The 14199-nt window shown below is 37.4% G+C and overlaps 1 protein-coding gene across 3 annotated transcripts in view; it reads left to right on the plus strand.

The window, feature by feature from the left end:
• LOC137296110 (potassium voltage-gated channel protein Shal-like) overlaps positions 1 to 7838 on the plus strand; it is an 85738-nt gene extending 77900 nt beyond the window's left edge. For all 3 annotated transcript variants that reach the window (XM_067827791.1, XM_067827792.1, XM_067827793.1), the window contains one exon: positions 35 to 7838. In XM_067827791.1, the coding sequence (XP_067683892.1) occupies positions 35 to 316 (282 nt within the window). In that variant the 3' untranslated portion in view covers positions 317 to 7838. The remainder of the gene's footprint in view (positions 1 to 34) is intronic.
• Positions 7839 to 14199: the final 6361 nt, after the last annotated feature.

Genomic DNA, 14199 nt, shown 5'->3' on the forward strand with positions numbered 1-14199 from the left:
CTCTTAATAACTCTGAAACTGTGTTCCTTTACAGGGTCGAACACACGATAGACATGGCTTGGAACAGGAGGAATTGAACGACATTCAAATCCGACTTCCCACAATAAGCCGAACATCTCGCTCAAGCCTCAATGCTGTGGAGTGTACAAATAGTAAATCTAACAATACTCTTACCGTGACAACAGCGATAGTGACACTCCCGACTCCAAGTACAACCTCAGAAACAGAGTCATTAAAAACCCAGAGTACAAGTGGGACTATGTCTCCTCCCACCCAGTCCCAGAACCCGGGGGTTGTGAGGATATCTACCTTGTAACAGCATTTCTGGGCATTCCCATGTAGAGTAGAAATTTTCAACCACCTTGTTTATTATGACATTTTTATCAACTTCAAGTTTATATGCGTGATTGTGATATAAGGCGAGTCACTGAATTTCTTGTGGATGGTGAGCATTATGACATTTTCTTTAATTATCTTCCCATTGGTGATACTGTGGAACTTTAGCTGCGAAGGAGAAGAAGCTGTACATTTTTATCAGCCAGAAATGAGGAAACACTTTGATGATATAACACTGAGCAAGGTGAATACATGATTTGAATTGAGGAGTATGACGATCTGCCTATTCTTGTCGACCATGCATATTCGCATGGTTGTAAGAATGGCACGAGTCTTGATCTGTGTTGATTAATCGTACATGAAGTGTATCGCCTGAACACTATCCACTGAAGAGTCATGTGATCTGTACGCAACTAACCACGTGATACTCCACAAAGATGGCGGTGCGTTTTACCACGTGAAAGTTTCAAAAGTGTATTTCATACATGATCTACCCCGGATATTCCACAGAGAGCTGCAATTTTCACTCTCTTTGAACCTCGAGGAACGAGCAACGGAAATCCCACAGTTGGATACTATTGGATAGCGTGTCGATTGGATCAGTGGTGATTGCGATACATTTGATATTATGGGATGTTGGTTTACAAGGTCCTAACTCGTCCTAGTGGCGGTCTCGGAGATGCAATGTTCAAGCTTTACAATGCTCCAGTACTATGTTTGAACTGATGAGTGTCTTGTAAATATTTTCTAATTTATTTATTTTACAATTTTTGCATATCATTTTAATGTTTATCGCATCCTGATCTCAACGTCCTGGTGGTCCCAGCCAACACGAGTCTGTACCGTACAGTGTACTGAGTTAGCGCTGTACAGTGTACGGAGATTGTGTCGTACAGTGTGGAGAGTTTGTGCCGTACAGGGTAGGGAATTTGTACTGCATGGTGGGCAGATTTTGTGTCATACGATGTGTAGATTCTGTACACGAAAGTCTATAGAGTTTCTGGCGAAGAGTGGAGAGAGGTGTGCGCTGTGCGGCGTACAAATGTTAACCGTACAGTGCAGAGAGGCTATGCCACAAGGTAAAACCGTACGCTATGTGATGTTTTCCGTATTTGCACATAATCTGTACCATGCAGGTTACTTATTCTGTACCGTACACTGTACAAATTCTGTTCTGTACAATTTGCGGTGTCTGTACGTACAACACAGACCGTAGCCCCCTGGAAAAGCAGGAAATCTGTATCAAATATGTATGATCGACATACTGTTGTCAGAAAGTGTGCGAGACTTCAAGTTCTCAACTGAATCTTTGCCGGACAACTGCACCACAGAGGTCTGTACTGCCAAGATTTACTTCTCTAGTGATAGCTAGATTATGCATTGCTTTTGTCCACATGACATAGACTACAATTCTAGAAAATACGTTGAACTATTTTTTGTATATTTGTTGTAATGAGTGTAACACAAATTAAGAAGGTTCGTAGAGTAGATTTTTAGATGTCTTTTATGAAACGTAGCGTACTTTCAACTTACTGCAGATATATTTGATACAGATTTCCAAATGTATTGAGAGTTTATGACATAGCAAAACCATGTGTACAATGACACCTTTCATTAAATGGAAACTTAACACTGTACAGTAATGTGTAAATTTCCTTCCTGTTTACTTTTCCATTTTCGGAAACGTGTATATTGGTGGATGTAAGCCGTCATTTCTAGACACACACTGCGAGGAGTGTTCCTCGATTTAACATAATGAGAATCTATACGACTGTGCTTGTGCTAATATTGTTTTTATCCTTGATGGGGAGAGGTCTTTTCATAATATAATTAAGCAGTAGTTTTCATCTTTGTTTCTTTGCTTGAGGAGTTTTCGATACCTAGTACCTCATATAGTATGCACCCGTCAGCGTCTCTTTGTACTCACCTAGTTTTAACCTCACCCAATGTAGATATCACAAACAGTTTGGACATAGTAACAGATTTATATCATTTTGTTGTTAAATTTCTTTTTTTGTTTTCATTTTCTTGACAAACATTGCGTACCTCATTCTTTTTCATGAAACAACATCGTCTTATCTTCATCTGCCCGAAATCTGGCACGGGATTGTCGAAAAGGGGCTTATTATTAACCTTCCATTTCCACTATTGGATCTACTAACATAAATGTGCACACAAAAAAGGTAGCATTTGCAAACATGTTGTATTCATTGAAACAAAAGTTCTTTCTTTGAAACGTTTTCGTTTGAGAATAGGTATCTCTGGACTGCATTGCAAATTATGCCTTTTGGGAGGTGATATTTATTTTTCAAATTGCTATTGAAGGTTTTCTGATAGAGTGTTGTTGCTCTGGGCCATCTTGCACAAAGCGATCTTACCGCTACGACTATCTTAAGCCTATGTTGGAGAATGGGAGTTACAATCATTGTAGTGCTGAGATCGCTTTGTGCAGGTGGGCCCTGGAATGTTTCGTTCTAGGGGGTGTTAGAATGCAAGTTTAAATACGTTCCTGCACCCGCCTTGTCGCCATGGTAACCATGAATTCATTTGACGTCATATTCTTCATTTTGCTGTGTATTGCCATGACAACTGAACAAGACATAATCGATTTATCCCAGCTGTAATTTTTTGTTTTATATATCAAATCATAAAGCATTTCATATGGCTCAAAAGAATTTAATGCTACTTACTTTAACATTTAAATATCCTGAAATATTTGTGTAAAACACGCCCTTTATTAGTCTGCAAAAAAATTAAGGAGAACAACGCTGTTATTTCATTACAAATGGTTTTTAACAGTTTTGTATGAATGAAACAATAATATAACCAAAGTCTGTTTTTTTATATATAAAGACTAGTGGGTTGCTAAACACACAGTTGTTTGTAGAGATATGAATAGGATCTTTTCTCTACTATATGACTTTTGTTACTCTGCTACATACATGAGTTCTTAATGGTATATTATAGAACTCGAATATGAAGGCATCAGTTGTAATACTTTGTCTCCAAGCGATTGGTATAGGTAAACATACCAAAGCGTAATTATATCCGAAACAAAATTACAAAGGTTTGTGGACCTTTTGTGGACCGTGGTAGGTATCTTTAAATGCTTATTTTACATACGGTTTTGCAGCACCGTCCATATGACATGGTTACATAATCACTATAAGATACTGACAGTAATTCAACCGATACGAACGCTTTATATTGTGTTATGATTTAAATGATATATTAGTTCACTCACAGCATGGTATCTCATGATATGGTATGACAGTGATGGTAAAGTGTGCTATATTTCAACCAAGGTTCCTTCAAAGTGATATTTCTCATCATTCCATGTTAGGCGTACATGCTCTATACTGTATTATATCCTACCTCCAGAACCGGCAGCTCCTGGATACCGTACTAATCAAAATAAAGTTATTCTGGAAACATATGCATAATACCGAAAACATAACGAAACTTGCTTGCTTACTGATTGATGCGCAGATGTGTCATGTTCGTAAACCTTTGAAAACAGTTACATGAATTATATTCGAGTTTGAAAATATATCGAACACACACACACACACACACACACACACACACACACACACACACACACATTCACATCTCTCTGTAAAATTCTAGTCTTTACCAACTGTTAGGGATAGAAGGTCATTGTGTCCAGAACAGTTAAAGCCAAACAGATGAGTTGATGACAATGTTTGTTCAAGTACGTAAACAAGTCCCAAATAAACATAGAAATTGAAGGTTTGTAACTTGCACATGTTTCCCCCTTACATCTTGTATCTATCTATTTTCAAAATATTCGTTTGATTTGTATTTGTGAAGTGTATTAATTCTTGTATCGACTATGATAATATTGCACTGTGAACTAGTGTCTCTGTCATAAGCAAAGCGGTGACTGGCGCTGTCAAGTAATAAGTTTAAACTCTGCCTTGTGTTAGAAAATATGCGGAACATTCTGCCTCTCAAGGTGTAATTACCATATGAAGTCAGACTGGACACCATTTGGACACCAAGGCCAGTTTGAACACCACTGCAGTAACAACACTGTCGTCTCCACTTACACAATGGCCATTGGCATGACAACATGAACAGGTTAGACAAAACTCTGTTTTGAATCTTGATTTCGACAATGACGTTATGTCATTAACTACTATCCGTGCACATGCCGAGATTAAAACTGGGAAATGAATATAGTAACGTGTACTTTATGATTGCATAATAGGATTTTAAGATTGTTTGTTGAATGGTAAATATTTACGACACATTTTATCTCCGTGCGATGTAAAATCCCTTGTTGAGTTTTCCACACACTTGTTGTATGAACTGTTAAAGTTTTGATGATGTTATGTCTTGGATGTGTGTTGGAAGTTTGGTGGAATGAGAACCAAAGGTTTTCACAACCATAGCTTACTCTTATGTTCATAAACACTTGAAACATCTGAAAGACGTTATTGATATTTTAAAACCGCTCAATTTGCAGAAATAAAACACTTATATTGATTACTGCATAGAGCTAGAATATATTATAGACAAACCTTTTACTTGTACTTGATACCTGAATTGTCATATTGACATTTGAATAACAACCCAATGTGATAGAGATTCAGTTTTGATGTTATGGATTATTTTAATCATGACTATTTCCACAAAATGGCATTAAATTTAATTTTTTTTTTCACTTTTCCAACAAAGAAAGACGTGATACAACCAAAGTGACATAAATACGTTCAGAGAGGTAAAGTCTGGATGGTGTAAGCAATCATCAGATTAGATAGGTAAGGTTTCGAGGCATAATTTCACGGTAAAATTGACTTAAGAAACCAACAGATATTACAGACAGTAATAGATTGGCATTAGACATCATTCTGTCCCAACACTAGCGAGATCTTGTGATATGAACATTGTTAAGCAATAGAATACTACTGCAGTTAGAGGTAGCCTTCAAGCGATTAATTTTGAGAGGAAGACTGACCAAAATACTTGACAGCGGAATTTCGCCAGACTTAATAGCTTGCATATACCGTTCAGGGTTTATGTGTATGAAAACAAATATTTTACAAAACGATTAATGCCGTGCCTAGTTTTGTAATTAAGCAGCGCTTTAATTAAACGCTTGATGGTTACCTTTAGTATTTTGAACTTATGATTTTAGCTGTGTATGGCCTCTGCCGGTGAAAAAGAAATTCTTTATTAATGTGTAAAGGGCGCTGGTATCATATTCATTTCGTTTATTTTGTGTCATCCTTTGAATACACAGAGATATTAGTTCGGATTTCTTTATATTTTCTGGAATTTGTTTGCCCCATGTCTGAATTGGAGCGAAACAGAAAAATATATACGCTTCTTGGTTTATATTTATTGAATTTGTTAGTGGTTTATAGTCATGCCAGCTGAATTTTTATTGCTTGTATTGATCTTCTTTAACTCCTTTATTCTTTTTTTCGTATATCTTGTTTTACTGAAACCTTCATCTTGGGACATTTTCTGTAAATTTCAGTAATAGTAGGGACAAAGATTTCTCATTTCGTGCGTTGAGCACCTGTATGTTTGTCATAGTGAACGAAACACCCACCTACTTATGATTGAGTTTTTCAATATATGATGAAAATATCAATTTCACATCTATGTGGTTTGTTTTAGTATTCTCTTTGTTTTCTTTGCTTTTATAACTTCATGAATTTACTATACGATGAGAGTACATAACATCTTGTATGAAGTAACATTTCTACATACAAATAGTGAGGCTACATTATACAAATTACATAAGAATGGGCTTTTTGTTATGAAGTAGGGACTCAGATCATCTTTAACCAAATAATCGCAATGAAGTTCACAGCATCTATTCTGAACGAACAGAACTGGGATCATGAATAGTTTTACAGACTGTTTTGCCTTGAAAAAATCCATCATGATATTCATGATCACAACCTTTTTCAGGATAATAAAGAAAGCATTTAATGGCATGTTTATTGATTCAAACATGTCGTGGTCAGTAAACGAAATATTGTAGAATATTTATGATGCCATATAGTTGTCTTTATGTACAGAGTGATTATACCAACTAATATTACAAATAGTTGATCAAATGTTATTTAATGTGTATAACAGTATTTAACTAGTCGTCACATACCACCATCCTTCATTCAAAGGTTTGTTTAGTAAATTCTCTGATTACAATATTATCAAGTACAAGACCACTCGTTACACTGAAGGTGTTAGAGTGTTTTTCGTGCGAGCTAATGAACAAAATGTTCATTAAACATCTACCCATTTTTACTGATATTACCACTGTGTATGTGTGGGACTGTCGCTCGTCTTAATCCTCTCTCAGAGACGAATGCTACCAGCGAATGAGATCACGTTTTGGTCTGCATGGTAAGAATGGTGTACAAGATCTTAAGCTAATTTATACTGCTCCAAATCTTCCCCTAGACACATTAGAATCTTCCCACCGTGTGGGAAAACCATTGTGTTCTGCTGTTGGCCTCGACAGTAGACATAAGTGAACCATACACTTCTCATAAAATGCATTAAACTGTGAGTTTTTCTTTTTGTAGATTTGATATGTATTTGATTACATTTTGCACTTAATTGTCTTTCACAAAGTCTTTCATAAAGTAGCCTGGGAAATAAGGAATTTTATTATGCACCTTATTGTTGTCAGTTTTTTTTTTCCTCATGTCTTATCGTGGCTTCTGGTCGAGTCGGTTTTGTACAGAGTACTAGATGAAGTTGATATACGCGCAGTCTCCATCGTGGATGATGAAAACATCCTCCTTGTCACTCCATGCTTCTTAATGTATTTCAGTACAGGTCACGTGACTCTGACAATAATGGCCGCGACTTGAGTAACATGATACTGTCTTATATTGGTGATCACTCTATTACAGCTGATCATTTTAACTCGTGTATCTCAGGATTTTGTCGGTAGTGTTAACTTTAGATTCCACATTAAGAACATATGCTTTTTGTTTGTCATTGTTTTAATTCACAGAATATTTGTTAATTTACAGGAGAATATCTGAGATTCGACTGGTAGTTTTCTTAATTTTTAATCTTCTTTCTTCACATATTGTACGTTAGGGTCGCTTAGTGTAATGCTCTGACCAGACCATTTGGAGCCTTACATATCCGTCGACTTGCTGTAGTGTTTGTTACATCCTTGTTTTAATCAACCACCTCATAAATCCCTCTCTATTCCTATCTTAACACAGAAATCCTGCAAGGAAGTTAGGTGTGTCTGCTTGGCAGAAATTCAGGTTACACCTGAAAGCTCGTTCCCCTTCGTGTCATACTAGTGCGCATTCGGAACTGGTGAAGTTCTGGTGCTCCACAGACCTTCCACGTTTAATGAGCTACATTTTTATTCCAACATACATCTTTATTGAGCACTCTCGCTACCGCTCTCTCAGCTAGACATTGCTTGGTTGCTACTGGTGAACATTGTTATTCTACAATTTCCAGGTATTAATAAAAACCCTTAAAATTAACATTTTTGTTATTATTTGTTTGTGTCTGACGAAGTTTTCACGAACCTGAATCTGCCGATGATGTCAACACAAAGCTACACTCAAATATCTATGAGTGAGTGAGTGACTGGGCGAGCCAGCGTGGAGTTCATGAGAAAGGTTCGAAAAAGATAAAAAGATTCAGCTTCAACAGAGAAAACAAAATATAAAAAAGATAATGTTTACCTAGTAAAATAATGATCAAATGACATTGACTCACTCATGAAATCCCCATCCAACTTGAAGGTGTGATGTACGCATTAAGAAGACTTAAAAACTGTTTTATTCTCTTTGAAAACTAGTATAGGTTCATCATGGATGTCACATGTAGTCTGTGGAATTCAGGAAACAGATTCATATTTGTCTGAGGAGTTCTTCCTTATATTCAAGTGGTGATGTCCAAGTTGAAACTACAGGATTGACTGTCAGCAGATCAGTGTAAAACTCTATTACAGTCAATGAACGATTAATATCTTAAGTCCACTGTCACCTAAAAGGACAGAGCTCTAGGTAGCAGTGAGTAATAAGCCCTATGAATAATAGTAATAATAATAATAACAGTACTCGCAAATGTGTGGAACCTTTCGATAGAAGACAGGAATTCAGTGTCTTGAAATAGGTGACTCGCTTGATAGGCAGATAAGAGTCAAGTTTCGTATTCCGAGCTTTGAATCGTTCTAGTTTCGCAATTATATTGCTCAGACAAGAATTCTTGAAATCCATGACGTCAATAACGTTCAAGTCTGCCATTTTCTCTCAAAATCAAAGGGCAGATAACTCGAAATTTTACAAGCGTTTCAATCATTTTCTGCCACTGACGAACACAACATTCTCCACATCAAGAGGCCAAATGTCAGGATTCTTAAAGTTTAAGGGAAAGTTGTTACAAAGTGGACAAGATTCGCCACATCAGTACATGGCTGATGGAAAGTCAATCTCTAAGTTATATACCCACTCATCTCATATTTAGCAGATTTAGTTATATACCCACTCATCTCATATTTAGCAGATGTTGGGCGTCTTCCTTTCCATCAGTTACTGTGTACACAGGACGGAAACTAGCTATTCTTGATCTTACTGTACATGATGAGTACGTGGCTCACTCTCTGTATACAAGTTCGATTACTTGTAATTCCTTCACATTTCGAAACTACTTATTATAAAATGTTATCACATAATTTGAAGCACCTTTTATTGTTCATGTTAGAAAATCTACAACGCAGGTATGAAAATGTCAAATAATGTATGGATGAATGAAACCAGTAATGCTTAAAAACAACCTTGAAAATTATTGTTGAATCATTTTCTTCACATTCCTAATCAGGTCGACCTGTCCTCTGCATTCGAAATGACATGTCGAGATTCCACTGAAATTTTCTTCAAGCTGAATCAAGGGTTGCATCTTCAACCTAAATAAAGAATTCAACAGAGATAAAAGATCCTGTTTAAAAACGGTTTCACTATTCACAAAATAACACTACTTAAAATACCAGTCAATATATACTGCCATATGCGACAAGAGAGACACCTCAGCTGTGGAAGAGTAAAACTCTGCAGGTAGGGGTGTATATGTGGGATATGCCCATACCATATTTCAACATCTCATGTTTATGTAAAATAAACAAAAAATGGTTATTCGATGTTTGTGTACTTCATTGGGGGTGCATATGTTTTGGGTCCCGATAAGCAAAGCATTCGTAACGAAATAGCATCTATGTATTTTACAGTGTCCTGTTCTACATTACAGGGTCTGATTAACAAGTGACAGAAGTAATCATTTTGAAACGGATGCGGTTGGATGGCTTCGTTGCTCTTTATGCGAGGTTCCATAAATATGTGAATTTTATTTTTGAAGTATTCGACAAAAACAGGGGGTCAATATCTGGTGTGCCCTTAGGCTCAGTTTAGTATCTTCAAATCTAGAATAATGAAGATGTTTTAAGTGTACCAACGAGAACCTTGTATTCGAATTCAAGATAATGGGATCCTGGCCTACACAAGGCAGGCGACTCTGCAGAGCACCTCTACTTCTCAATCACAACATCATCATAAAGAATATCTACATTACTCAGTCGCGTACAAACAGCAATAGTTTCAGAGATGTCAATATGTCTGACTGTATTTTCGTCAAGATGATGTCGTATTGTTTAGATATTAACTTTGTGTGTTAATAAGGCTTAGGTATTTCCATGTTTATTGGATCAATGCTTATTCCAGACATATCCTTTATAGACTTCATAAAAGGTGCTCAGTGTTATTACCCATTTTTAATCCCTGCCTCCGTGCGGTAATGCTGTTAACACCAGTAATGTCGTTACGACCGGCCTCTTGTAAAGGATGTCTGCATGATTATATTACAGGACACTTGTTACCGTGTTCTGATTAACGACTGACTACATTATCCGGCTTGAGACAAAGAACACATGGCGGATGCCACTAGCTGTAACCATTTTAGACTCTGATGTAAATAACATTATCAATACGTGTGGACGGATCTTGGATGGTTCCATCCCACGTTGGTATTTGACTGGGTAGAATTTCCTGTTGTCTTGAGGGGTTAATACTTCTATGTATTGTCTGTAGTGGGGGAAAGGGAGAAAGGGAGGGAGAGAAGATGAAAAGAGAATTGTGAGATATAAAGAGAGAGAGAGGAGAGAGAGAGGGAGAGAGAGAGAGGGAGAGAGCGAGAGATCGAATTTTACGAATTCTGGATGTATTGACTCGCCTTTGCATGTGTTTGTAATAGGTGGAACATTCCTATCTCATATTGACATGGCCATGGTGGGATAGAATGAGAGAGAGGAGGGGGCAGAGATAGGTAGACAGAGAGACAGACAGAACAACACATTGACGGGGAGAATGAGAGTAAGAGACAGTGAGAGACAGACAATGGATTCTGCAAGAATGGATTCAGACAAGTGTTTAGATGAAATCGTTCTACTGAGATCTTCAAATCGTCACAAGGAAATTCAGCAATTTACGTGTTGTGAGCTTTAAACGGCCACTTGCTCGTCAACCAGCGCTGGCGCTATATGATCTAAGGGAGACAACAATAAGGGTACCTTATATGTCATACTCGTATGTTGTATAATGATACCGTGTTTATGTTCATGCTTTCATGTGCATTATAATTAGAGTGTTCATAAGATACCATGTAATCTATTTCACTGTTCTTCATTGCTCATTGTAAAGAAATGAGATTTACAATGCGTGTTACCCTCAAGCATGGCCTGTGAACAACATGCCATGATAAATAGGACAGTTGACATTATGTTTATAGAGTTCTTGTTCTATTTCATAAAAAAATCCAATAGAAACAAATGTCAATTCCTCTAATTTATTCTTCATAAATGCTGAAGTCTGAACAAATCTTAAGTTTCTGTCCACAGTGAACTACAGAAAATGCCTGACAAAGTTACCTCCAAAAGCAAAATAAAGACACTCAAAATTACCAAATCAGAATAATGCTACACAAATATATACAACAATAAGCTGGAGAACATACCATTTTGTTTGACCTCCACATCCATTCAATCTAGTGTGAGACACTCTCACTGCCCAACTCTCTCAACCATGTGCCTCTCAGTCACCCATGTGCTTCCCAGACTCCATCTAGAGTTACCCGACTTATCTTAGCCTAGGTAACTGAATCACCTCATAAATCTCTCTCTCTCTCTCTTTCTCTCCTCATAAATCAATCAATCAATCTCTCTTTCTCTCTGTGTGATATTGTCACATGGCTATAACCAAACATTCTCATTCTTACTCTGTAACTCCTATGCACATTTTTATAGACTCATTAACTCACACATTCATAATTTGATACTAACACTCAAAAACCTACACACTTAGCATACAAAGTACACATATCATTTGCACTCAATACACTCACTCATGCTACCTAAATGCAACCACTCTAGACATTGTCAGTTTCTATTGTATAATATTCTGTAGTCACAAAGAGTAAAACAATCATATAAATGTGTTTTTACAATAAAATAGAACTCGAACAAAATAGGAAGCGTACATAATATACTCGTGAAGTTGATAGTTTTTAGATATTGCTATTGTGTGTGTGTGTGTGTGTGTGTGTGCGTGCGCGCGATATTAAGGATGAGTAATGTATGAAGTTTATTTCACTGAGCGCTATTCTTACACCTGAGATACTCACTGTCTGAGCTAACTTCAAGTCTCTTAAGTGCAATTACCACAAATCAAATCACATTGCATTAATTCTGAGCACTGTATCGTCATCGGTCAGCATGACATCATTATTTAACCGATTTGATTAACTTTTGATTTCATCGGGTTCGTTTTGAAGCTAATTAAGAAACTCGGGACCAGGATTCAGGAAACTGAACCAGCTTGTTCACAGTAAATGTTTGAACAATTTTAAAATTAGGCAAATAGAAGATCCAAGACTTTAATCCTTCACTGTAGCGCAAAGCAGGAACATCCACATGTCATGGTCTGTATTTACTTGATATTCTGTTAATGGTACTCATAAACCCAATACTGAATCAGTACGAATACAGTCGGGTACAGTCGGGTACAGTCACAATATCCGACTACAGATGTACTTATGCTGACTGTGTACATATTGACGTACGCCCAGCTATCAGTCTCACACCGTTATTGATATGTATTTCACTGATCGAGAGGTATTGATTTGTCATGATATTTCAATGTATCACGCTCCTTGTCAGTCTCGAGTGTACCGCCCCTTCAGGATCGATATATCGATTTCCAATCAGCAAAACTGATCACTGTTTCATTATTTCCTTTAGAAAGGCAATTTAGAACCTGTTTAACGTGTTTTTTATATATATTTTTTAAATTTATCTTTTGAAGAAAATGTGAATTTATTAATGCTATAGTCACAATTACACATTGATACACTGTGGGTGAGTATTGAGTGGGTGAGTGAGTTTAGGTTTATGCCTAGCAATATCGACGATTTTAGCAACATCCTGGCTGGGGAAGCAAGAAGTGGGTTTCACACATTGTACCTACGTGGAATCGAACCCGGGTGTTCTACGTGACGAGCGAACGCTTTCACCACGAGGCTACACCACCGGCACTATAGGCGAGTAGGACTGGGTGGGTTTCATTCACAGTTATCAGACATTAAACATTTTTATAGAATTGGTAACTTAGTCGGAAGCATTATATTTAAGTTGTGATATGGATTATGCACCAAGACACTGGAGTGAGTGAGTGAGTGAACGAATATAATTTTACGCATATCTCAGCATCATTTAAGCATTGTCACTGCAGGGGACTCCAGCCCAGATATACTATAGGTGAGTAGTGAGTGGGTCACTGAGTTTGGCTTTTCGCCACTTTTACCGATATTCCAGCAATATCCCAGCCGGTGACGCCAGAAAAGGGCTCCACACATTGCATCCATGTATGGAATCAATCTGTGGCGTGAAGAGCGAACGGTGGGTTGACGTGAACGGCCTTTGTTTCAAACGTCGTTGAAAGGTACATTACACAATCAGCACAAGTTGGAGACACCAGTATGATGGAGGTTGACATGCACCACGTGTGTGACCATATCGTTGACGAAGGCTCACAAGCGGCCAATATTCGGTGCTTTGGGTCATAGCCCGTCATCCTACCTTTCCTGCATGGGAGGTTGGTCATGATGTCAATCACCGGTTTCCACAGAGCATCTGTATACAGTCATAACGCTGGGGTAACCGACACATTAAGCTCACAATAACGATGGCGAATCCACGACGTACTGTGTCCTGGCACGACAAAGGGACTGAACTCTCATACTACTTGGTCACCTGTGCCAGTAATGTTTCTTACCACATAAACGACAGTGGGCATTCAACATGTTTCCTTATGGGAAACTTCAACAAGAACTTGAGATGTATATCGGACAGGCTACACGTTAACGTTGGTTACCAAAAGGCACATTGTAGGCGATATTCACTAGCAGCATTTAAAAGCCTTCAGCGAAATATCAGTGATACAAATTGTGAACTAAATGAAACGAAAAATGAAAAATGATTAATGTTTTGGAAAGAAGGTGAATTGTGACCGCGACATGTTGCATGAATCTCGGATTCAAAACCAAGATGACCGGTTCCTTATATCGATTGATTATTCAACCTTCAAAGTAAAATGTCTCAGGGCATATACTAGTATTTGGAAAATTTCCTGTTGACTTCCTCCCTTCGGCATCAAAACAAATTCTGCCAACAGATATCATTTCGTTAATTAAAACATTATATCTTTTTTCATAAATTATCAAGAAGTGTATCAGTTACTGGCAGTTCGGCGTTTGATTTACTTCAGTGTCAAGTCATATACCTAAACAATAGTTTCC

Source organism: Haliotis asinina, chromosome 9, assembly GCF_037392515.1.
Source record: "Haliotis asinina isolate JCU_RB_2024 chromosome 9, JCU_Hal_asi_v2, whole genome shotgun sequence".
Classification (NCBI taxonomy): Eukaryota; Metazoa; Mollusca; class Gastropoda; order Lepetellida; family Haliotidae; genus Haliotis; species Haliotis asinina.